General features: G+C 41.2%; 1 protein-coding gene and 1 long non-coding RNA gene across 2 annotated transcripts; one reads left to right on the top strand and one right to left on the bottom strand.

Annotated features, from left to right (window-relative positions):
* The first annotated feature begins 12555 nt into the window (after positions 1-12555).
* On the top strand, positions 12556-13479 carry LOC149186961 (uncharacterized). Its single transcript, XR_016256170.1, has 2 exons — positions 12556-12786; positions 12906-13479. It is a non-coding gene; the product is annotated as an uncharacterized LOC149186961 (long non-coding RNA).
* Positions 13480-15787: 2308 nt separating this feature from the next.
* LOC149186960 (glycine dehydrogenase (decarboxylating), mitochondrial-like) lies at positions 15788-17208 on the bottom strand. The gene is made up of 2 exons (XM_089412710.1): positions 16626-17208; positions 15788-15896 (listed from the first exon to the last, which is right to left on the bottom strand). Exons 1-2 carry the CDS (start codon positions 16811-16813, stop codon positions 15887-15889), a joined length of 198 nt encoding a protein of 65 aa, XP_089268836.1. The 5' UTR covers positions 16814-17208; the 3' UTR covers positions 15788-15886.
* Between the last annotated feature and the right edge of the window lie 7169 nt (positions 17209-24377).

Raw genomic sequence — 24377 nt, 5'->3', positions numbered from 1 at the left:
ATGAATAGTTGTTGAAAGTGAAACCAAGTTATGGAAATATTTAAAACTACTCAAAATTACAAACAAATCAATGTGGAGTTTGGACCATGTTGGATTCTCCAATTCTATTTTATGGAAATATAATTTGTTGTTTTTATGGAAATTTTTAGTTGTTTCACCTTGTTGATTTTGAAGACATTCTTTGCTCATACATTTTTATAACTCTGCGATTCTAATACCATATATTTGGTAGGTAAGATTACAGTTGTTTATTTATGTTTCTTGATTTTTTTGTTTCTTATGCTTCTAGTGGTTTCTTTGCTTCCAATGATTTATATTTTTTATTTCTCTCCATCGCTGCTTGTGACTAAAGTTTAAAATAAAATCCACAACCTATAAAACAACTCCATAATATCAACAACATTGTTTGTGCTCCCTTCCACCGCGAGATATTATTAATAAATTTCACGACTTGAAGTAAGCAACCCAAGCAACACTCAAACCAAAATGAATACCCCTATGTCAAAGGACTCGCAACCTTGATTCGAACTATATAAAAGATGAATATAGCCCAGAAAAAAATGGATGAGTAATGTCCGGAGATTAGATTTGCGCACATAGAAATCTATGCACAAGGGGTATCATACTGAACCATTGTGTAGGGCAGCGAAACACATAGTAGTCTGAAAAAATATTTAAATGTTTTTAAATACATTTTAAATGGTAATAAATTGTGATTTAATAATTAAACAAGAAGTTGTGATCACAATGATGAAACGTAATAATATCAATTGCAAATTTGTTCAACCTCTTCTCGCTCATTTATATAAAGGATCTGCTTCAATTTTATTGTTATTGGTTAGAGTAGTAGCATAACAATGTTAGTTTTAGTGTTAGGGTTAGAGCACCCACTGATGGAATAGACAATCACAAAATTAGCTTTTTATTTTTATTTTAAAATGCATAATCAACATTGACAAATACAGAAAATAAAATGCTCTCCACTAAGGTAATTATGTCCCATCAAATCTCCCTCAGCCAATAAAAAATTAGAAATAAGATTTCTAGAAAATTAGAAAATCATCTTTGAATTTATGAAAAAATACAAATATTAAGCATTTTCCCAAAAAATTGGTTAAAATTGGAAAAACATAGCCAGATAGTGCAAAGTCAATGCACTTTGACTACAAAAAAGAATGTCATAGAAATCTGCGTAATGAACTTCCACAAAATGTTTTTACTATATTCTTTTCAATTTAAAAAAATAGGACCATTGTCATCTCTTGTAGTGGACTCCGAAGTTGAAGCTGCAATCCAAAGGGTGATTATCCATTTTGTTGTGAGCACTGAATTGAAAGTAAGAATGATCGACTCTAATCTGCCTTGCCCAAAGAGAAATGAAAAACAACCGCTTTGTTATGGTTTCCATGACTTCGTAGTTTCTCCTAGGCTCTCCATGCGTCCTGAATTTGGGCAAGAAACAATTAATACGACTAATTTGCAATGGGGACCTCAATGATCTTGCACAAATTATGAGGGTGGTAAATGGTGCGTCTATTGTTGGAGGTAGTGTGGGGGTGCTTTCAACCCAATGTGTATTATCAACAGTCAAGTCAAAGAAGATGAGGGTAGGCTTGATAGGAGCGATAGAACCAAAAGGTCCAACATTTCTATCAACACCAACAACTTCTGTTGTTCACGGCACAAATGTTGCAACAAAGCAGAGGTGGAATTTGAATGAGGAGCAACTTACTGTGGTCAAGGCGGATGCACCATATGTGAGGTTTGTAACTGGCTCTGGTTCTGAAAATACCAGAGTTTTGACCCATCGAATTGTGCATACAATAGCCAAACTTAAGGAGCCACATTATAACATACTGGTACAAAATACTGCTATATTTCCTTTGTTCTTATAGAAAGAGGAAAATGTATTTAGTTACAATTACCTGGACTAAAACACTGAGCTAGAATTTCATTATCCGTGAGGTTCTAATTCATGTTACCAAAAATGGGAAACATGGCAATAGAACTGGTACGATGTTAGGGTGTTTTGGTGAGCTAGTAATGTAATCCAATCTCCCACGAGTGTATATTGTGCACATAATATTGAATGTATAAAAATGGAACAAGAAACGAGTTTCCCGGTCAGGTTTCATGGAACGTAGTGCTATAATTCGATATAAATTGAATGTTTTTCTAATTAGACGAGTTTCAATCACGAATTTTAGACAATTTCCTGTTATCACTTTTTCTCTGGCAACATTCGTATTGTTTATTATGGAACCCGCCTGCTGTAAATGCTTTGACATCTAGCATCCAACGCACTAGAAGAGGAAAACTTGCAAAATAAGAGGTAGTTATACTCCTCAGATTACTGGTTTTAACAAAACACGGATTCCTCTTTAGGACCTCTGAGGTAAGAATCTAAGTCAATGGCGCTGATCTGTAATTAATATTCATATTATTATGCGGAGGTCTGGACCAAATTTGTTCATATGATTACTGGAGTGTCATAGCGTGTGGCAGCTATTAATACCTCTAGTTTTTCAAATGTAGAACAAAGCCACTACAATGTATGTATGTTATTTGTGTATGTGCAAGAGTCCAAGTGCGGGGGTAATATTTGTGTGTGGGGAAAAGCCCATGCGAGAAGGTGCATGGGGGAGGGGGCCTCTACACGTATATATAAAAAAGAAAAACATAAAAACTTGTGAATGGTCAACTGTACTCATTTTCGACGGCTCCAGCTGTGCAGAGTGTGGAGGAAGTTTACTGTGCGGAGTGTCTAGGTTGTGTGGAGCTTTGCACAATGAGCTTCCTCCGCACAATAATCTTTTTATGTGTTCTTCAATATCTACATTTGAAGTGAATGCACATAATCATATTACAAGTAAGATAACATGATGGGTACAACAGGGAAATCAATTTTCCATAGGTCCCTAGTGAGAAGGGTTATGAAAAGGTGTACACTACCAATAGCAAGCGAGAGATGGGGATTTCATCCTACGGAGTGCACAGGAGCCCATGTGTCATGTCCTCAATTCCTTTTTCGCGAATTTCCCAACGTGAGTCATCGACCAAACACTTAACTTTTTCCAGTGTTAACTTGTTTCCCGAACTACGCCTAACATTCATCTTAATAACATGTTAAAATTATTTAATATGTAGAATACATTAAACTAACATTCAACAACAAGAGACACAATCCATATGCAGATTAAGAATTTATATTAAATTCTATTTTTATAATTAACCAGAAGTAAAACACTTCAACCAGAGTTTTACAATGTTCAGCTGTCGTGCAGCTCGGCCCTTGGTTGCTGCACCATTTAGCCTCACCGAAATACACCATGCACGATTCTTCGTTTCCATCGAACGCTCCGTCGCACTTTGCCCAGCTTGCCGCATTCACCATGGGTACGTTCACCATGAGTTTCCCCACCGCAAATCATTGTTCATTGTTCCGAAAACTCGCTACCTCCACAACTTGTTTGCACCATCCACTGGTGAGTGCCCATACACCGGGTCGCCCTACCTGTGTCGCACAGCTTGCCGAGTTCGACCTCCCACTCGGCGGTGCGACTTGTGGTCTAGCATGCCAAGTCTACCCACCTATGCATTTATCGTTGCCCAATCCTTGCTGCGATCTTCGTTCAACCTATGCGCCCGTCATGCAGATTCATCACCGCTCGCCTAAGAACTCGTCTCAACTTTCGAGCTCATGTTAGACTTGTGATGGCTGCTCCTTGATCGATTGCCTTTTCAAATGAATCACCTCCGCATATTTATATGGCCGCTGCCAAGGTGGGGGCTTCGGCCGATGGCCAAGCCAACCCAACCTTTTGGCGGTTTGCCATTCTAATATGTCAGCCCGGGGGTAGGGCGCCCGCACATGGGACCGCCCACCTGTATATAACCACGAGCTCAACCAACACTTAGCCACTTTTGCAATGTGACTTCATGCGTTCGCTTATCCATTTTAGCTAGCACGTCGCCCTTGCCCGGGCGCACATCCAACTCGTTGGTTCACCACACTGAGTCGTCCACCCACCTGTCGTGCGCCTGTTGCCCACACTCCAAATATTCGGTTAAACGCGCCCAGAAGGTGCACCCGTTTTTCTCGAATGCGCCAATGCCTTGTGGGCATTACATCCTCCCCCACCTAAGGTCATTGTCGTCTTCGGCAATCCGCCTATCCTTTGTAATCTTCTATCATACTTCGCAATCTTCTGATTCCATCTCCACAGTGAGTCCTCTGTTTCCCAGCTATCTTCATCCAGTGCATCCTTCCATCTAATGAGAAATTCCTGTCTCATGTTGCTCCCAAGTCTTGTCGTTCGAAGATCCAAAATCTTCTCCAACACAAGATTCGGTCTGTCAACAATCATAGTTGCCCCCCTCGATGGCTCTACTCTGTCTGGATGTTCTACATCAAGTCAACACTTCTTCAGCTAACTGATATGGAAAACAGGATGTCTCATATGCATGTGGTGCGGAAGCTCCAGCTCATAGGCAACCTCCCCCACTCGCTTCTTCACTCAAAATGGCCCTTCATACCTCCTCGTAAAAGATCTTGCAGTCCCCTTAGGTGGCTGAAGATGATCTCTGGTGATCTTGAGAAAAACCATATCTCCCACACTGAAGTGTGCATCCCACCTATTCTTATTTGCCCATTTCTTCATTCTCCTTGCAGCTTCGTGCAAGCACAACCATGCTAACTTGAAGGTCTCATCTCAAGCCTTCATGAACTTCTTGACACGAGGACTCCTCAAGAAATCTCCTATCACTACGGTGTGCAGAGTGACTGGCATCTGCCCATTCACCAGCTCAAATGGACTATACCATATTGCAGAACTGTTATGTATGTTGTAGCTGAACTAAGCTACATCCAAGAGTTCAGGCCAATTCTTCTGATCAGCCATCACATAATGTCTCAAGTAGTTCTCCAGCAATGCGTTTATTCGATCACTCTGCCCATATGTCTGCGGATGGTAACTCGAACTCATCAACAATTCTATCCCAACTAGCTTGAACAATGTGGTCCAAAATCTGCCCATAAATCACTGATCTTGGTCCAACACAATTCTTAATGGCATCCCCCAATACTTCACTATGTTGTTAAAGAATAACTCCGCAGTCTTCTCGGCTCCACAAGGTATATTTGTTGGAACAAAGACATCATACTTGGAAAAATGATCGACCATGACCATGATCCCATTATACCTCTGTACCTGCGGTAACTGAGTGATGAAGTCCATCGAGACACTCATCCATGGTCTCTCTGGAATCAGTAAAGGTTGCAACAAACCTCCCTGCCTTTGAGTATTCGCTTTGTCCTACTAACAAATTATGCACATATGTACATAATCCTCCACATCCTCCCTCATCTTTTCCCAAAAGAATCCTCTCTCCAATAATGCCAAAGAACGACACTGCCCTGGGTGACCAGCCCATGGAGAATCGTGGCATTCCTTCAAAAGGTGCCTCCTAAGCCCAAATGACTTTCGAACATAGAGTCGGTTCCCAAAGAAAAAGAGTCCATCTCGGAGAAAAAACTTCTGTGTCTTCTCCTCCTTTATCTACTACACTATATTCTGCACTTGAGTATCAGTCTCAGTGCTTTCCTTGAGCTTATTCTACATCTCTTCTACCATTTGTACTCATCTCGTACTTCATGCTGCTTGGTTTTCCTCCCCCTCCAATGATGCTAGCTGTCTCTTCCTGCTAAGGGCATATGCAACCGCATTGAGTCTACCCAGACGGTACTCAATATTCATGTCGAACTCTGCCAAGAAGTCCTGCCAACAAGCCTGCTTCACTGATAGCTTTGGTTGTGATGTAAAATAACTTGCTGCAATGCTATCAGTCTTGACAAAAAAAGGCTTCCAAATCAAGTAATGCCTCCATACCTGCAAACAGTGGATGATCGCAATCATCTCCTTCTCATGAACCGGATACCCCCATTCTCTATCTTGCAACTTGCGACTCTCATACGCCACTAGATGCCCATCCTGCATAAGAACCCCTCCTATGGCAAACTCTGAAGCATCTGTGTGTACCTCAAACGGTCACTCGAAGTTTGGCAACTTTAGTATCAGTGCTAAAACCATCCTCTTCTTCAAATCCTCAAATCTCGTCTGACATTTATCTGTCTAACTCCATCACTTGTCCTTCTTCAGAAGGTCTGTCAGTGATGATGTTACTTTGGAATACCCATCCAAAAACTTCCGTTGGTAGTTGGTCATGCCCAAAAAAACCCTTATATCATGGACATTCTTCGGTTCAACCCAATCCTCAATCACCTTCACCTTGTTCGGCTCCATCCGTATGTACCCTTGACCCACAATGTGTCTAAGGAATGGATTCTCGGTCTGGGCAAACACACAATTAGACATCTTTAAGTATAGTTGACTCTTCTTCAACGCCTCAAACACCAAATCCAAGTGTTTCTTATGATCCTCAATGTTATCACTGTACACCACAATGTCGTCCAAGTACACTACTATGAACAAATCCAAGTATGGACGTAATACATCATTCATCAAAGTGAAAAATGTGGTAGGAGCATTGCACAACCTGAATGGCATAACAAGGAATTCAAAGCTTCCATACCTTGTTACGATTGCGGTCTTCCTCTCATCTCCTTCCGCTATCCGCACTTGATAGTACCCATGCCTCAAGTCCCGCTTGGAAAACACTTGGGCTTTCAGAAGCTTATCGAAGAAATCTGTAGCTAGTGGAAAAGGACACCTGTTCTTTATCGTCTCCTTGTTGAGAGCATGATAATCATAGCACATCCGTAGCTCATTCGTATCTTTCTTCTATTGGAACAACACTAGAGCTCCATAGGGGGACCTTGAAGGCCGAATTAAACCTGCATCAGTTAACTCCTTTAACTATCGTTTCAATTCTTCCAACTCAGGTCCTGACAACTGATAAGGAGCTTTAGCCAGAGGTTGTTTTCCTGGCTCAAGCTCAATGCTATGGTCCACCACACGCTTTGGTGGAAGCTTCTTTGGTAGCTCATCGGGCATCAAATCTACATACTTGGCTAGCACCTGGGAAACCTCATCTAGAACAGGTGTCCCCACTCCATCATCGCTATTGACTTCTCTGATAACTGTCACATATGTCTCCACATCTGACTCCCGCATAGCCTTCTCCAAACTCAACGCAGAAACATGCTGCACCTTGACTTCCTTCCTTTTCTTATGAGTAGGACAAGTCCAAGTTTGTGAACCTCTAATCAACATATCCTCATCACAGAAGGGGACAATAACTGCTCTATTTCCCTTCAAGAAATCCTGCCCCAATATCATGTCAAAATCGTTCATCTCCATCACTGTGAAGTCCAATCAACCTTGCCAGTCTTTGATATGCACAGGCACTTCGTGTGCCAAACCCGCCACTCTAGCTCTTGAGTTCACTGCCTTGACTTCCACATCCGATGGGAAAATCATCAGCCTAACTTCTTTTGCTAGCCGTGTCATCATGAAGTTATGTGTGGCCCTTGTGTCCACCAGTGCTTGAATGGTCTTGCCATGAACCACCAAGTCTACGAAACCCAGACTATGAATCCATGATTTCTTTTCCATAACTTCAAACTGCATACATACCTGGTCTATGCAATTTCCTCTAATACCATCTGTCACGCCCTCAATTCTTTTTTCACGAATTGCCCAATGTGCAGCATCGGCCAAACAATTAACTTTTTCCATCGTTAACTTGTTTTCCAAACTATTCCTAACATTCAATTATTAACATGTTAAAATCATTTAATATGCGGAATACATTAAACTAACATTCAACAGCAAGAGACAGAATCCATATGCAGGTTAAGAATTTATATTAAATTCTATTTTTATAATTAATCAGGAGTAAAACACTTCAACTGGCATTTTACAATGTTCGGCTACCGTGTAGCTTGACCTTTCGCCGCTACACCATTCAACCTCACTGAAATACACCGTGCATGATTCTGCGTTTCCACCAAATGCTCCATCGCACCTTTCCCAGCTTGTCGCATTCATCGTGGACGCATTCACCATGAGTTTCCCCACTGCAAATCACCGTTCATTGTTCGGCAAACTCATTGCCTCCAACTCATTTGCACCATCCACCAGCGAGCGCCCATACACCAGGTCGCCCTACCCATGTCGCACAGCATTCCGAGTTCGGCCTCCACCCAACCTTGTGACCTGTGATCTCGCCCGCCATGTCTGCCCGCCTTCGCGTTTACCGTCACCCGATCCTTGCTACGATCTTCGTTCAGCTTGTACGCCTATCGTGCAGGCTCATCACCACTTGCCTAAGAACTCGTCTCAACTTACGAGCTCATGTTAGACCTTTTATGGCTTCTCCTTGATCGATTGCCTTTTCAAATGAATCGCCTTCGCATATTTATATGGCCGATGCCAAGGTGGGGGCTTCGGCCGATGGACAAGCTGACCCAACCTTTTGGCGGTTCACCATTCTAATATGTTAGCCCGAGAGTAGGGTGCCCGCACATGGGACTGCCTACCCATATATAGGGACGAGCTCGCCAAACACTTAGCCACCTTTGCAAAGTGACTTCGTGCATTTGCTTTCCCATTTTAGCCAGCTCGTCGCCCTTGATAGGGCACGCGTCCAACTCGTCAGTTCACCCGACCAACTCATCCACGTGCTCGTTGCGTGCCCGTAGTTGACACCTCAAATCTTCAGTTAAACGCGCCCGGAGGGTGCGCCCATTTTGCCCGAATGCACCAATGCCTTGTGGGTGTTACATTGTGCTCTTCCTAATCCCATTGAGAGACAATTGCATTGGTGGTGACAAGGCCGGCATCAAATTCTTCAACATTGTTTCAAGTGAGACAACAGTTTCCTTAGTTTTCAACCATGGAATTTGAGTATATGACCTCTGACACATTAACGCTTCTTGCTCCAACACTATTTCGAACGAGGACACTAAAGTGGATAACAATTCGTAGTTTGTTCGGAGTGGATAAAATTGGGCTCCGAGAGCTCCCTACAATATCATATTAATTGAGAGAGTACTCCTTTATCAAATTATTTTATTTTTTTGGTTTTTTCTTCTTAAGAGTTTGATTATTCTCAACATAAAATTTAAAATCTAATCTTAATGCAATTTGTTTGATTAGCAAATTAGTTGTCTCTAAGGTCCCTATTTCTGTACTATACATTGATTCTAGTGAATTTGCTACTCCCAAAACCATAAATGAAAATGCAAACATTTAGCATTGAAATTCAATTTACAACAAAATAACTATGGTAAGCATGTAGCCTATAAGCACTAACTATCAATGGTATTCAATAAACTTGTAACACCTTCCTCTCACATTTACCCAAGCAACCGGCTAGGGTAAACATGTGACAATGGACCATTATGATATGTTTCGACCTCCTAAGTCATGTTAAGGAAGTGGAACAGACGGACACACACCATATAGACATTCAACATTAGCTACAAGACCCTCATGAACCAATCCAATACTTTAGATAGCTTTCCCTTGGGTCGCACTGAACTCTTGGACAAATTAAGTCTTAGTTGTTTTCATGCTATAGGCATGACAACATCTAGAAACCCAAAGTTTCTCTCACAGGCTTGTCTGCCAATGACCAAAGACTAAATTTGCATGTGCTATGCCAACGATGCCGAGATTTGAGCCACCTTTTGAGGCCCAGAGCCTAGGTCACTACCCATAATTTAACTATCTCTTTAGAATAGTAAAATAACATGGAAGTGACAGTATTAATGCAAATACTTTTTTAAGACCTTGACTTGACTCCTATTAGCCATGACGGACATTTCTTCAAACATATCACGAATATGTAATCTATAGGTGTGAATAACAACTTTGAGCATAAGGGTCTCATACTTAGCTGAGAATCAATAAGAACCATTGATGCTTGGATACATCAACTACCATTCAATCCATTAGGTAATAAATACATTGATCATTCAATTACAAGTGAAAACATGATGAAAGCCATACATGGATGATGCCATAAAACACATACATAACCAACATAATAACAACATAAATACTCATGAAATTACATCCATATAGACCACATATAATCCATCAAATGCTCATAGAAGTACAAGGAGAAATAAACTTTCATTAATGATGCAAAATCCAAACCCAATATGGCACTTCCACGTTCCACCCGATCGTAGAATAGCTGAGCCAAATCTCTCTTCAGCCATTCGCCCCCATCCCATATTCCAAGTATGAATTTTGGATCTCATATAACACATCAATCAAAACTCATCCAGGGCTTCCAAATGCCATCCACCTCAACCCATCAAACAGTGATTTTACCTCACGGTCGGACATCTCAAAACCATCATCAAAATTGTCTCCATCCAAGCCTTCCAGGGCTTCTAGAGCGTTTTTTCAACCAAGATTTCAAGGACTAATAACTCAATTCACAGCTACCTCTGGGCTTCCAGAGCATTTGTATAACCAAGGCTTCCAGGACTAGTAACTCAACCCACCAAGGGCTTCTAAAGCATTTTTCCAGCAAAGGTTTCCAAGACTAGTAAGTCAACCCAAGTTGATACATGACTTCTAGAGCGTTCTTCCAACCAGGGCTTCCAAGAACTAATAACTCAACCCATGCTAAGGAAACATGATAATCAACGAAAAATAGGTAATGAAAGTAAACCCACAATCCCCATAGTTATCTAAGACATGGAAAGGCTAGGTAATCCACTTTCAACCCAGGAATCCTCCATGCCAATGACAGATCATGATCAAGAATCCACATGCATATTTCATGCATGCCAAAACTAGTAAAGAAAACATACATGCAACTTGTGAAAGGCTTTCACCTCCCTTTTCTCATAATTTCCATTATTTTCATAAATAAATGTGCAAAAAATGTCATTTTGTCTTTCCAAAGCCTTAATCATTGCCTTTGCCAATTCCCTTAGCCATAAACAATCACAAGTATTTACTTCGCTAATTATATATATAGTTAGTTATTGAATACAAGAATAATAATAATTATAAATAATAAATAAATAATTTTAATGAATTTAAATTTTATTAAATAGAATAATAATTTAGAGTTAACTTTTTCTTACTATGTATAATACACAAAATTTATAGATATTATTCCATAAATTATTTTTTATAGACAAATTGTATAATTAAATTAAAAATTTGGAAGACACTCTTGAATTTAAATTAAATGTTTTTATTATATATATATATATATATGAATTTTAAATATAGAATAATTATTTTATCCTATAATCAATTAATTGAGACAATATTTTATTTTAGAATATCTCACTCAATTATATCAAATGCACTCTTAATAACATCAACAAACACCCTAAATAGGAATATATAATCACACCTAAAACATATAGTTATATATTCTACTAAACTAATTCTAGAAATGCTATTTCGATGTCACAATTGATTAATTATGAAAATATCTCATCCACACATGACTTTATGAACTATTTTATGAGTTCTTGTTAACAAAAGATTTGACCATTCACCATTGCAACTTATCAAGTTTAATTTTCAAAAATAAAAATTTGGTTTTCATTATTTTTAATACATCTGATTTTACCACAATGTGAAGGTTTTATTGTAGACTTTGCAAAATATGATGCCATATGGATAATTTCCTCACATATTTTATGCTATAATTTATGCATATGGTTGCAATATTTATGTATGAGTTTTAGATACTTGTTAAGTGATTTTTTATTTTTTTAGCTTTGTAGAAAAACCATCATAAAATATAAAATACCTAAAAATAGTTTATACAGAGGTCGATAATGTATTTACTATTATTTACTTTTCACCAAGCAAGTTTTTGCATAAAAAGCTCCACTCACAATACAAGTCAAGCTCCACTCACAACAGAGGTTAGTGTGGGGACAAGCAGTCACTAGTAACTAAGCTAAAGGCTTCCAAAATTACTTCCCAAAGGCTTCCAAAATTACTTCCCACCATTATTTATGTTTTTCTTAACAATATTTATGAAAGTCTTTGTGCCTAAATAAACAAGTAATTTATGCACTTCCCATCTCCAACAATATTATAGAGATTCGATTCACTTATTGAAAACTATTAATTCAACATTGAGGGATGTAAACTATAATATTTTATCTGAAACAAAATTACAGAGATTCGATTCACTTATTGAGAACACTTAATGAAAACTATTAATTCGGCATTAATGAATGTAGACTATAATATTTCATGCAATCTTTTAAAATCATAATTCCCAACTTGGTCGGTATGAATTAAGTTGTCCTTCAAAAACATCCCCAGCCCAATTACATTAAACCGTAGAAACAATCTCAATTGGGAACAAAACATTATAATCCTGCACCTAAAACAAATACAAATAATTACGCCGTAAGGCGTTTCCCTCTGATTATGCCGTAAGGCGTTTCCCTCTGAAATGAACTCCCCTAAATGTCTCCCTGTCCTAATCTTAACCGTTAGATCTATTGTTAGACGATTCAACAATTCTCTGCCGTCCAAAAATCCAAAAATCAATAAATCCAAAAATCCATTAAAGCGCAGCCCGTCCATCTACCTAGCCAGTCCGTCCTGTGCTGCACGAGCTTTTTCTGCAGAGGAGGGCCAGGAGGATGGGGAGGGCCGCACATTCTCGACTACCCGTCTGTTTAAGACCCTCAGTTCCCAAACCCCAATGTGTATTTCTTTTCAATATTTCCCCTGCGATCGAGTACATTGAAGATCAGTGAGTGACGAGCCAAGCCATCGGTCTGAACACGAGGCCTGGCCAGTGGCGATGTCGCATTGCCAGGTAAGTGGCGTCTCCGGTTCCAGTCGCTGTTACGGTTTCCTTCCATGATAGATGGATGTGTGCCTGTACGCATGTTTGTTGTTAATGGTTTTGTTTGGAATAATATTATATTGTTGCAGGGCCTCAAACAATAAGTGGCATGGGAAGATCCAGCAATGGGGAACTTGCAGATGATCCATCCCAGCTATGTAAAGAAGATGAGCAACTATCAGGTGGGTCACTTCCATTCTCTCGGAGGCTTTCTATCCTTTCTGAGAACAATCGGATGAAAAATAGTCTCCAGAGATTGCATTGGAGTGTCCTGACAGAAAGATAGAAGCTTTTCTCATCCTCTGCTAATGGGTGTCCATCATACATATAGATGGTTGAATCAGGTAAAAGAGGGTTGAGATGGGTTTAATTTGTGATTCTTCTTCTACTGTACGCTGCGGCTGACGCCGGGCAAGTTGTTGTTTGGCTATTACATGTAATAGATAAGGCGCTCTTTTACTTGTAGTACTGAGAAAAAAAAAAGACGCTCTTTTACTTAGCCTCGTTGTTAGGTCACAACTGGCTCGTGGATCCAAGGGTACTATTGCCCTGCTTCCGATAACGTAATAAGCAGATATAAATTTATCTTTCGAAGTGCAATGGGATCCACTGTAAGATCGATCTGGAGTTTTCTGTTATTTTTAAATTTCATTTCCTTTTCTATTCCAGACGCTATTCAAATCTCGGTTAAAACCCATTGGTAAAATTTCATGATGGTATTCAAATCTGGTGTAAAATCTTACATTGTGAGTGGTGCCAGGCCCGATTTTTTCGTTGTGAATATGCATTGCCCTTCTTTGATCAAAAAATATTATCATAGTTTTCCCTTTTAAAGAGGAAATTAACAGAAGCCATACTATGGAATGGCCTTTCAAGCATCAAGGCCCTTTTTAGTTGGGAGGTGTTTTTTGTCATGTTTGGCATCTAATAACTGTAACGGTTTTAGAATATTATGTTTCGGACTCCCTTCCATTTCTTGACATAAAGCATTTCCCCTTTAGAACAGGCCACATTGTGCAGGGTCGCATTTCCTTGTTTGCATCTATTCAAATTATAGAAGGAAAATCATGCATTCAGTCTTGAAAATCAAAATCTGTTCATCAATTATGTCATTTAAATCATGAATTTGATCACAAAGATATGTGCGCTATAACAGACTATATAGAGATATGGACATCTGGACATGCGTTGACCTAAAGAATCCAGCTTATTGTGGTTGTTTTTTATTTTACCCAGGTGATTGATGCATTGGACCTTTTCATTGACTATCAATTCATGGGTGTTCACCTTCACAATCTTAGGCAAAATATTATTTTCCTCCAGTTATGCTTCACATGCCTCTTTGAAGAACACTAAATTTTCACCCAAATGTTAGGGAATTCCGCTTTCTGCTATTTTGAGGCAAGGATAGTTCCATCGTCTCATATTTTGCATGTTTAGTTCCTTATAGGCTTAAATTGATCCCACTTTTTTGGTTTGATACTGTATTCGAACAAAGGATGGCAAATCTTTCTCATTCAGTTTGTTTTTAAAATTTTAACTAAACATCCTACTTTGCCATGAAGATAAATCAGTTCGGGCAATACTTTTAAGTTTGGTTCAGGTCTCCGTTTAAAATTTTAACTGAACATCCTACTTTGCCACGAAGATAAATCAGTTCGGGTAATACTTTGAAGTTTGGTTCAGGCCTCCGTTCAAATTTTTAGTTATAGCTGTACATTTTTTAAATGAGGTCATAGGCATTAAGTCATGTGTGGTACTGATAATGCTTTTCTTGAGGTTTAGCTGGAAAATAATTTATTTGTCGGTGTCCCAATAATGAAATAGCTCATAATTGTGAATTACATAGGCTTGTTCAAACCCAATGTTCCTACTCCTGTATATGTTTTAGCTACTAGTGTTCATTGAAGCAACCTTTGGCATTGTCACTACTCACAGTAGTTCAATTTCGATATCGTTTTCATGCTTTTGAGGGAATTTTGTTAGCTTTCCTTCATCTGGGAGAAAATCTGGCCATGGAAATTTCAGGCCTAGATCATCCCTGTTATTTTGCTCTGTTTAATATTTTTCTTACTGTTAGATCTTATTATCTGTTTCTTAGTTAAATATTCAGGTTTCTATCACAGATCACATTTTATGAAGATGATGTAAGTTTTAAAATCTGATTGTGATGTAATTCACCTGATGCAGACCCCTACAGAGGTTGAGTTTTTCACTGAATATGGTGAAGCAAGTCGTTACAAGATTTAGGAGGTTATAGGAAAAGGGATCTACGGTGTTGTATGCTCTGCAATTGATACTCACACTGGGGAGAAAGTTGCAATAAAAAAAATGAATGATATCTTTGAACATATTTCTGATGCAACCCAGATTTTATGTGAAATTAAGCTTCTGAGGCTGCTGCAGCATCTTGATATTGTCGAAATCAAGCACATTATGTTACCGCCCTCTAGGCGGGAATTCAAAGACATTTATGTGGTATTTGAACTTATGGAATCATATCTACACCAGGTTATTAAGGCAAATGATGACTTGACGCCAGAAGATTATCAATTTTTCCTGTACCAACTTCTACGAGCTCTGAAGTACATACATACTAGTAGCTTTCTTTTGCTAATATTCTTATTTCTAAATAAGTTTAAACTTGGGAAAGGGTGTATGCATGCTCATTGCTGACTATATTCACTAGATATATGGGCTGTTTATGTGAGTAGGCAATATTCGGTTACTGTTCTGTTAAGATTGTGATTTTTGCTTTTATGTTGCAGGGGTTTTGTCTAATTTTAATTTATTCTCACTATTTTTTAACGCATAATTACTGTGTGAAAATTAATATGTATGTATAGCGGCTAGCCTATTTCCTTTTTGCCTTCCTCCAGTTTTATAGATAAAACAATCTGAGATCGTTTTGTATGCTCTTTTCTTTCTATGTATTTCTGCATTACAGATGTATTGACAATCCAAGTGCAATATCCAACTGCAAGAGCTCCTGCCAGACCATGTACGTGCTCTGCAATCCTTTTCAACCCTTCTGGACCATGATATACTGCGTACATCGCAGACATGTTTGCTAGCAAGGCCTGCGTACAAAAAGATCTCAATGATCAAAGCCATACTCGTCCAAATATGTCGTATAAAATCAAAATTAAAACATTTTAACCTAGAGACCCTCATTGACCATCAAAACAACTGAAGTTAAAACTTGAAGAAACATTGAAAATTGAGGCAACATGCAACCATAGAGAAATAAAAGCTCAAATATTTAAAGAAAACGGTATAGAAAGTTTGTTGTTACATTACATACTCTGGTCCTTCACTAGTGCATCTCAATTGTGGGAATTTTATTTGGATTTAGAGCTAGCTAAACCCAGGGCTCAAATCTTAAAAGCGTTTATGTGCTTAGTACACAGCCCTACGTTTTTGGTCTACACCAACAGCATATGAATGTTCGATCATAGTAATTCATCTGCTTACAATTTTGATCATAGCAGTCTTGGTAACCTGGGACACTCTCCAAAATCAGCAACCCTCAATAATAAAGGAGCAAGATGAAGGGTAAAAGGTTTCACCTTTGGCCTCTCCATAAGGTCATTGGCTTACTAGCGGAGTCTCCATAAGGTCATTGGCTTACTAGCGGAGTCTCCATAAGGTCATTGGCTTACTAGCGGAGGTGCGTAGTTCATTTGGATATAAGGGAGGAAAATCCATCAAAAGCAAATACTAACCCATAAATTCTGTTAAGTATCAAAAGCAAATACTAATCCATATATTATGTTAACTATTCAGCAAAGTTGCGATATGCATATTACCTGTGCCGTGCAGATATTGCTGGTGGCCTTATCTCAAGCCGAATATGTTGCTCCCGAGTCTGCATCGCCATTCTAAGAGCGGGCTTGCCATTTGAATCGATACTCACTCCTATAATCCTACCCGGCATGATTCTCTTATACTCTTGGGAAGTAGCCAGAAAAGCTGCATGAGGCCCTCCATATCCCATTGGAACCCCAAACCTCTCCAAACCTCTGTGCAGATCCAATGGCCATATCTGCTCCAAACTCCCCTGGAGGCTTCAACATTGTCAAAGACATCAGATCTGTTGCCACGACAACCTTAACACCTTTGGCATGTGCATTGATTGCATGTGCATTCCTGACGAAATCAGAGTAATCCAAGTTATTAAACAATAATTATTTTAATCATTTTCTGGCACATCAGCTATTTATACTCTTGATTGAAGTCCCTATTTATTTCACCATGGTAATGTCCACTATAGGCATCGGGGGCGCATTGTTGTTTTGTAATTGCTCACAAGTCTAAGGATCAATTTTTTTACCACAATTTGACATATGTGGCCGGTTAACCCTCAAACCAGTTTAGTTTGATTCAGTCATTAGAAATCAATCCTTCAGAATAATGGTTCAATCTTCAAATGCTCAAATTTTCATCTCTAACTGCAAGAGTTAGTCAATTTGAGGATTCACAATTTTGATCTCTGTATTTGCCCCATGCATTGTATTTACAAATCATTTCAAGTAGTTGCACATTGCAATTGTGCTTTATTCACTTCCAAAAATATATATTTTAGTGTTTTGTGAAGTGCATATGCTTCTTTCTCGTTTGTGTACTAAAGGGTATCTGGTTTAGGACATCGATCTTGTTAAAATATTCATGTTAAGTTTTAACTGTGTTTTTAAGAATCTATTGTGACTGTGAAGCACCTTCCCATTTCATGGAACTTAGTATGGAAGAAGAAATGTGAATTCTATTCTCTAATTTGTCAACTTTATGTTCTTGTAGCCAATGTGTATCATCGGGATTTGAAACCGAAGAATGTTTTGGCAAATGCTGATTGCAAGCTAAAAATATGTGACTTTGGCTTAGCAAGAGTTGCCTTCAATGACATGCCCACAACAATCTTCTGGACCGTATACTATTTTAAATCTATATTATACAGATCCAAATCTAATAAGTTGCTATATTGTTATATCTGGTTTGACAGGGTTTCTGTTGAATTCTCTATTTGATTTTGATTGTTGTACTTTAGTTAGTAAATTTCCCATTTTTAAGATGTATATATTTGATGATGTAACCTTCTCAGGAGGGGCCAGTCAGCATGTATCTCAAGCATTCACCTTTGAGGATGATTTTCCCAAGACAAACAACTCTCTCTCTCACACAAATAGCACAAAACAACCTTCCCTAAGCAATCAATCACTTCCACACCTAGCACACCACACCTATAGCAGCAATCTGAGCACTACAAGCTCTGTACAATCCAAGCTATTCCAAGCTAAGTCTAACTAGCTGCTCATGGTAATGGTGGAAGTTTATATAGGAGAAGGAGTCTCCTAAAAAGGTGGAAGGATGAGCTTATCTTTGAGGGAAACGGTTGCAAAGGGTCGAACAGTCATGCCATAGAAAGGAGTCGACATTCACAAAGCTAACAACCAAGCCTGGAGTTATCTGGAAGGTTGGTTGTTTGAACAAATTCGCCCAAACTGGATCAGCGCGGATAATGAGGAAACTGACGCGATGTCGCCGCGTCTACATAACTGGGATAGTCATGTCAGCGCGGAAGAACACGAGAAAGGCGCGCTGGCTACCAGCGCGGAAAAGTGGTGTCCTTCCGAGCTGTCAGCACATTGAATACACTATGGAGCGCCAGTAATCGCGGATATTTTTCAAACAGACGCGCTGATGCATAAAACTTTAGAAAAATGGGTTTCTGGGCTAGTTCAGAAGACATGAAGCTTAGTGATTGACACAGCAGGGTGACTGACAGGAAGGCAGTGACAAATTACTGTGTAACAGATGCCCCCTAAAGCATGAAGACCGAGAGAGTGGGAGGGGTGAAATGCTTTACAACACACGCCGAACTGGAACACCACCAGGAAGGACCGAAATATCTCTGATAATCAAGTACATGCAGTCTAGGCATGGGCGCAGCCATCCACAAAGACATGCGAAAAGGTCTGTGGAATGGACGTAGCCACCCAGCTAAAAAGACCATAATAATGACAAGGTATGGTCGCAGCCATCCATGAAGACTCAGGTATGGGCGCAACCATCCATCAATGAGTCATGTAATGATCATCCACAAAATCGCAACCTGGCCCACAACAGACAGGGATCCAGGGTCTTGCGCTCCGTCCCGATCCGAACAAAGTACAAGTTCAAGCATGTGAATATATGAGTTGAAGTCGAACATGCATGAACATCGTCTGATTACCAGTCAATGATGAAAACTGTTAACAGACGCGAGAGGTACCACCAATAATGACAATGGCCCTCAAGGTACTATAGGTACAATCCGCGGCATGTGAATCAATGAGCTGTTGTCGAACATCCATGGAATCATTCGATCGGAGGCCAATAATGAAAACCTCTCATCGAACACGAAGAACCTGCCATTGAGGCATGCAGGCTCTAAGGCACCTGAAGGGAGTCTCTAAGTCGCCTTCCCGAATAATGAGCTGAAGTCGACAGGAAGTGACCTTGATCGAAGGTGGGCCATAATGTTTCCCACATCATCGACGCGAGACAGAGGAAAAAATGATTTGTGTGAGATAGCAGATGAGGCTGTACTATTACAGAGGTCAACTTCTCTTGAACATATCGGCGGCACTATGGCGGGTTTGGCAGTATTTGACATCAAATGAGCAAAGGGTATAGTGATGATGGCAATGGGCAGATGAGAGGTCGAATAGGATAACCCAAACCCACGGAGGCCAGTGAAAAACAAGATGAGATGGTCCCACCCAGACACGAAGCAAAAGAGTGCCATGTTCAAGAGCGACATACTACCGACACGACTACGATTACAGTTCCATTTTCCCCACCATTTCTGGCAGGTACCCCGGTTATTTTTGGATGACAAGCTTGACGGGGATAGCATATGCTTGAAGAGTGTCATCTCGACAATACCCGATGTCATCAAGTGTTTAACGAGCCTGACAAAGGAAAAACTCGGCGTCTTTTCTTGTTTAGAGAGCCTGAAAAGACAGCAGAAAAGAAGACTCCAGGGGGGGTCCTTTTTCGTACAGTTGTGTCTCTCGAGCCCGAAAAAGTATAAAACAATGCTCGAAAGAACCGCCCGACCATTATGATCGAGGAGTACCTTTCGTAAATAGTGCTTTTGACCCGAAAAAGTAAAAAAGCGGTCGAAAACACGTCGTTTTAGAGCCGATATCGAGTGCGAAACGACAAACACCCGGCAATCTTTTTAAGTTACACGGTCCGAAAAAGAGCTTAAAATGACCGCCTCTCGTTCCTTTTAACGAGCTGAAAGGAGACTCGGCTATCTTCTCTTGTTTAATGTCGGAGAAGAGCTTAAAGACGACATATTTGGGACCAAGTGATTTCAGAACCATGATGATTTCCCCCGTTTATACTAACCTGCACAAGAGCACTACCCACATAAATCCATTCGATATGAGTAAAAAACATATTAAAACATGTATTTGACAAAACTAGGGCTAAATTTATGGCAAAAGGTGGCAAAAAACCCAAAAATATGACAATTTTATGAGTTTTTGCTATAAATAGAAGAGGGTGAAAACTCATTTTTACCATTTTACCATTTCTGGATGCGAAGGACGTGGAGAAGCCAGAAAGTTGACGGAGTGATTTCCAGCCCGTACGGACACCATTTCTCGAACCGCTTCTTCCAGGTAGGTTCTCGCTCCCTTGCCCTGCATTTTGGTCGTTTTTGGTAGAATTTTAGCGGTCGAATTTGCCCAATCGGGCGAATTCTTAGTGCATGGATGCGCTCTCGGTCAGCGCGGATATCCCACGCGGGTCCGCGCTGGCCGAATTAGGACAAAACGTGGCCAACTTCGGGTCAGCGCGGAAAACCCGTGTTCTTCCGCGCTGACCTCGAAAATTGACAAAGGGCTGTCATGGCCAGCGCGTCTGTTTTTAAAACAGCAGCGCTGGCGCGGAAAAATTATTTGGTTTTAATTTGAACGTAAAAAATCCAATGGCAACACTTCTAATTTCTTTTCATGGTTCCTGCAGGACGTAATGGCTTTCCAATGGCAGGAAAGAGTGCACGATGTCGAAGATGTTGCTGCTTGGGCAAATGTGGATTGCTACAATGCCATGCGGGCTTGCGGTTTTATGAAATTTTTCCTCACACCTCGCCTAAGAGCTCAGCATGATCTTCTCGAGCTACTGATCAGGGCATGGAACCCGGTGGATATGAAATTCACTATCCGGGGCCAGGATATCGAATTTGACCACATGGATATCTTCTTTTTGACCGGGCTGTCACGCCGGGGTGCGAGGCCCATCATAGAGGGGCAGCGACCTAGCGGCGGCACGCTAGATGATCTGATGGCTCGCGTATGTCCGGAGGCTGAGAAAGCGCGAAGTGGGAAAGTAGCAATCCCCACAGTGGGAAACATAGTGCTTCACACCATTCTGTTCATGGTGACCCGGGCAGCGGGTAGTATGGCCAACCACGAGGCCTCAAAGACTCATCTCTTGTTAGCTCTCGATTGCCTTGAGCCTACAGTGTTTGATTGGTGCACAGCAGTGACCAATAACATGAAGAGGCAGCTGAGCAACTGTCGTCGCGGGGAGACGAAACAGTTCGGCTACGGGTCCATCTTAGTCCCGCTCATTCTAGAGCGAGTGCCAGCCATGCGGCTGCAGACGATGGTCGTGGATGCTCCCAGGGATCCTCGGGAGACGAGGGCCTCACGATGGGCTCGAATCATGCCACACGGAGGTGGCGGCCGGCCACATAGCTGGGGAGCATTTTTCCGAGACTGGCTGGATCAGCAGGAGATCTTTGTGGAGGACTGGCCATATGCGGGCATGGATTTCCGCAATGACCCTGATCTGGCACTGCCCCCAGGTGAACAGTGGGATGATGCAGGTATAACACTTTGACTTTTGAATTTTTTAATGTTTTTGGATTTTTTTATGTACATGTCTTTAACAAATGTCACGGTATGCAGATGTGGGGCCTACTAGACCGATTGGCCTGGCTGCCACGGCACGGAGAGAAGGACAAGGAGCTGGGGTCCTGGCCTTAGCCCCTCCAGGGGTTGATACGTCAGAGACTGTGGCTCGCAACCTTGAGGGGTTGCTGGAGGGGGTGCCTGACTACCAGGGGGTCGAGGAGGTCCCCATAGAGCATCAGATCCATACAGTGGGGGTGCAACCCAGGGTGCACCACCTTCTGAGGTGGGTGGCACGAGCAGCTGTGTACTACAGAGAGCATCATCCAGCCGAATAGACGCTTAGGCTTTATTTCCACTGTTATTCTGAGACTCATGACCCAGACATACTGATTTTTGGACATATACACTTATTTTTGAGCGCCTTAGTGCGCCACACGATATATATATATATACATACCAGTTTTTGAATGGATCATTGTTACATGTGATGATGTTTTGTTTATGTTATGCATTTATTCAATACAATTGTGATCTTATGTATGAATTTGCACGACACATGACCCATGGATTTTATATTTTTTGATGCAAGCTTAAAAGCACCTATATGCAAACTATGCTTGAAATGATTTATTTACATATGCTTAACTTTATTATGCTTTCTATGTCTTCTTGCATGATGTTTATCTGTTACGCAAATGTCTATCTAACACATGATTCGCCAATGCGTCGGTCAACGTATTTAATCGTCTCGGAATGTGTTGATAAGTAATGTAATCAAAGTTCCGTTCCAACAATCTTACACGTAGGTACATCCTTAATATGCGCTGGTCTCTGACGGAATATCGCCCGTTGAGTTGATGGACAACTCGCTGGGAGTCCAGGTTCACCACTAGTTCGCGGATGCCAAGGTCAACCGCTTCGGCAAGTAATTCAATTATAGCGCTGTATTCGGCAACGTTGTTAGTGGTACGACCTAGGCAGACACCCTGAAGGTCTACCAATTCTCCGTGAGGATCGTAGATCACCCACGCCGCAGATGACAAATTGCAAGTACTACGGCAGGCGCCATCAGCGAAACCAACATAAGGTGCACTAGACATCTGCACAAGAAGAAGAAAACACAATAAGAGGCAAACACGCTTGCACACCAAGGCAAAACGAAAACATGCACAACACACAAAACACACGTATATACAAAGTGAGTGCGCGAAGTTATGCATAATATTTCTTCAGATACAGCCCGTTGCGGGGCTTGTCAAGAGGATTTCCTTCATAATCAATCAACTCATATGCGCCCTTTTGTAAAACTCTTTTCACGATGTAGGGTCCTAACCACATAGATTCGAGTTTCCCTGCCCCCAGCTTATCCTTAGCTTGATCGTAGAGCAGTACTAAATCTCCCTCAACAAAGGAACGCTGATGGATATTCTGGTCGAAGTGAGCCTTGACTCTCTTCTTCTGCACTTCGATAGCCAGAGAAGCCAAACGACGAGTCTCGTCTAACCGTTCTAGGTAAAGAAGTCGTTCCTCCACCGGAGTGGTGTTGGGGAGTAACTCGACAGCTAATTTTAATGAAGGAATCTCGCATTCGACGGGGAGGGTAGCCTCCAGTCCATAAACCAACTGGAAAGGGGTGAAACCGGTGGCATCCTTCACAGAAGTCCGGTAGGCCCACAAGGCTGGGAAAAGCATAAGGTGCCAGTTAGACTTGTGCGTATTGACGGTGCGCTGAAGCATAGTGATCAAGACTTTGTTCACGGCTTCAACTTGGCCGTTAGATTGCGGATAGTACGGTGTCGAACTATCTTGGCGCAAGCCTAGTTGGGTTGTTAGCTCCGTCATCATATGATTTCGGAAATGCTTTCCATGATCTGTAACGATAGCCTGAGGGACTCCGAAACGAGTGATAATATGATTGAATAAAAACTGCGCCGCGGTGTAACCGTCTTCGTTCAATGTAGGCATCGCTTCGGCCCACTTGGTGAAATAGTCCACAGCAACGATAATGTACCCATGCCCCCCGGCCGAACGAGGGTTACAGGACGTATAATCGATGCCCCATTTTGCAAATGGACCTACGGTTACGACAGGGTGCAGTGGTGCAACAGGTGCACGCATCTTCCGGTGGTAAACCTGGCATTCGTGACATGCACGTACAGCAAGGATGCAATCCTTGAAAATAGAAGGCCAGAAATAACCAGCACGGAGGATCTTCTGAGCGGTAGCATAGCCAGACATATGGCCGCCACAAGCGCCGGAGTGGCAGTCATTCAAGACTCTCTTAGCCTCCTCAAGGGTTAAACATCGGCGAAGAACAGAATCGACGCCGAGGCGGTACAGGGTATCGCCCAAAATGCGGTATGGTTGAGCTTGGTGACGAATTCGTCGTCGAGCATCTTTCGATGTGTTGGGACGAAACGAAGACGTTTGTAAATATACGATAATGTCCCCGTACCATGGGTCGAGAGTGCTGATGAGAAAAAGCGTTTCATCCGGAATATGTTCCTCTGAGCGAGATGGTGTAGACTGAGATGGTAAGGAGCAGAGTAGTTCGGCGAAGACCAGTGATTTCTTAGACTTGGCTGCAGTGAATTCCAAGTCGAACTCTTGGAGGATTACGATCCACTTGGAGTATTTGCCCCCCAGCAACTG

Source organism: Pinus tabuliformis, chromosome 3_1 (genome assembly GCF_031772625.1).
Source record: "Pinus tabuliformis cultivar Carrire ecotype Pingquan chromosome 3_1, CPIR1, whole genome shotgun sequence".
In the NCBI taxonomy this organism is placed as follows: domain Eukaryota; kingdom Viridiplantae; phylum Streptophyta; class Pinopsida; order Pinales; family Pinaceae; genus Pinus; species Pinus tabuliformis.
Note: the sequence above shows the minus strand (reverse complement) of the source record. Positions and strands in the feature narration are given on the sequence as shown.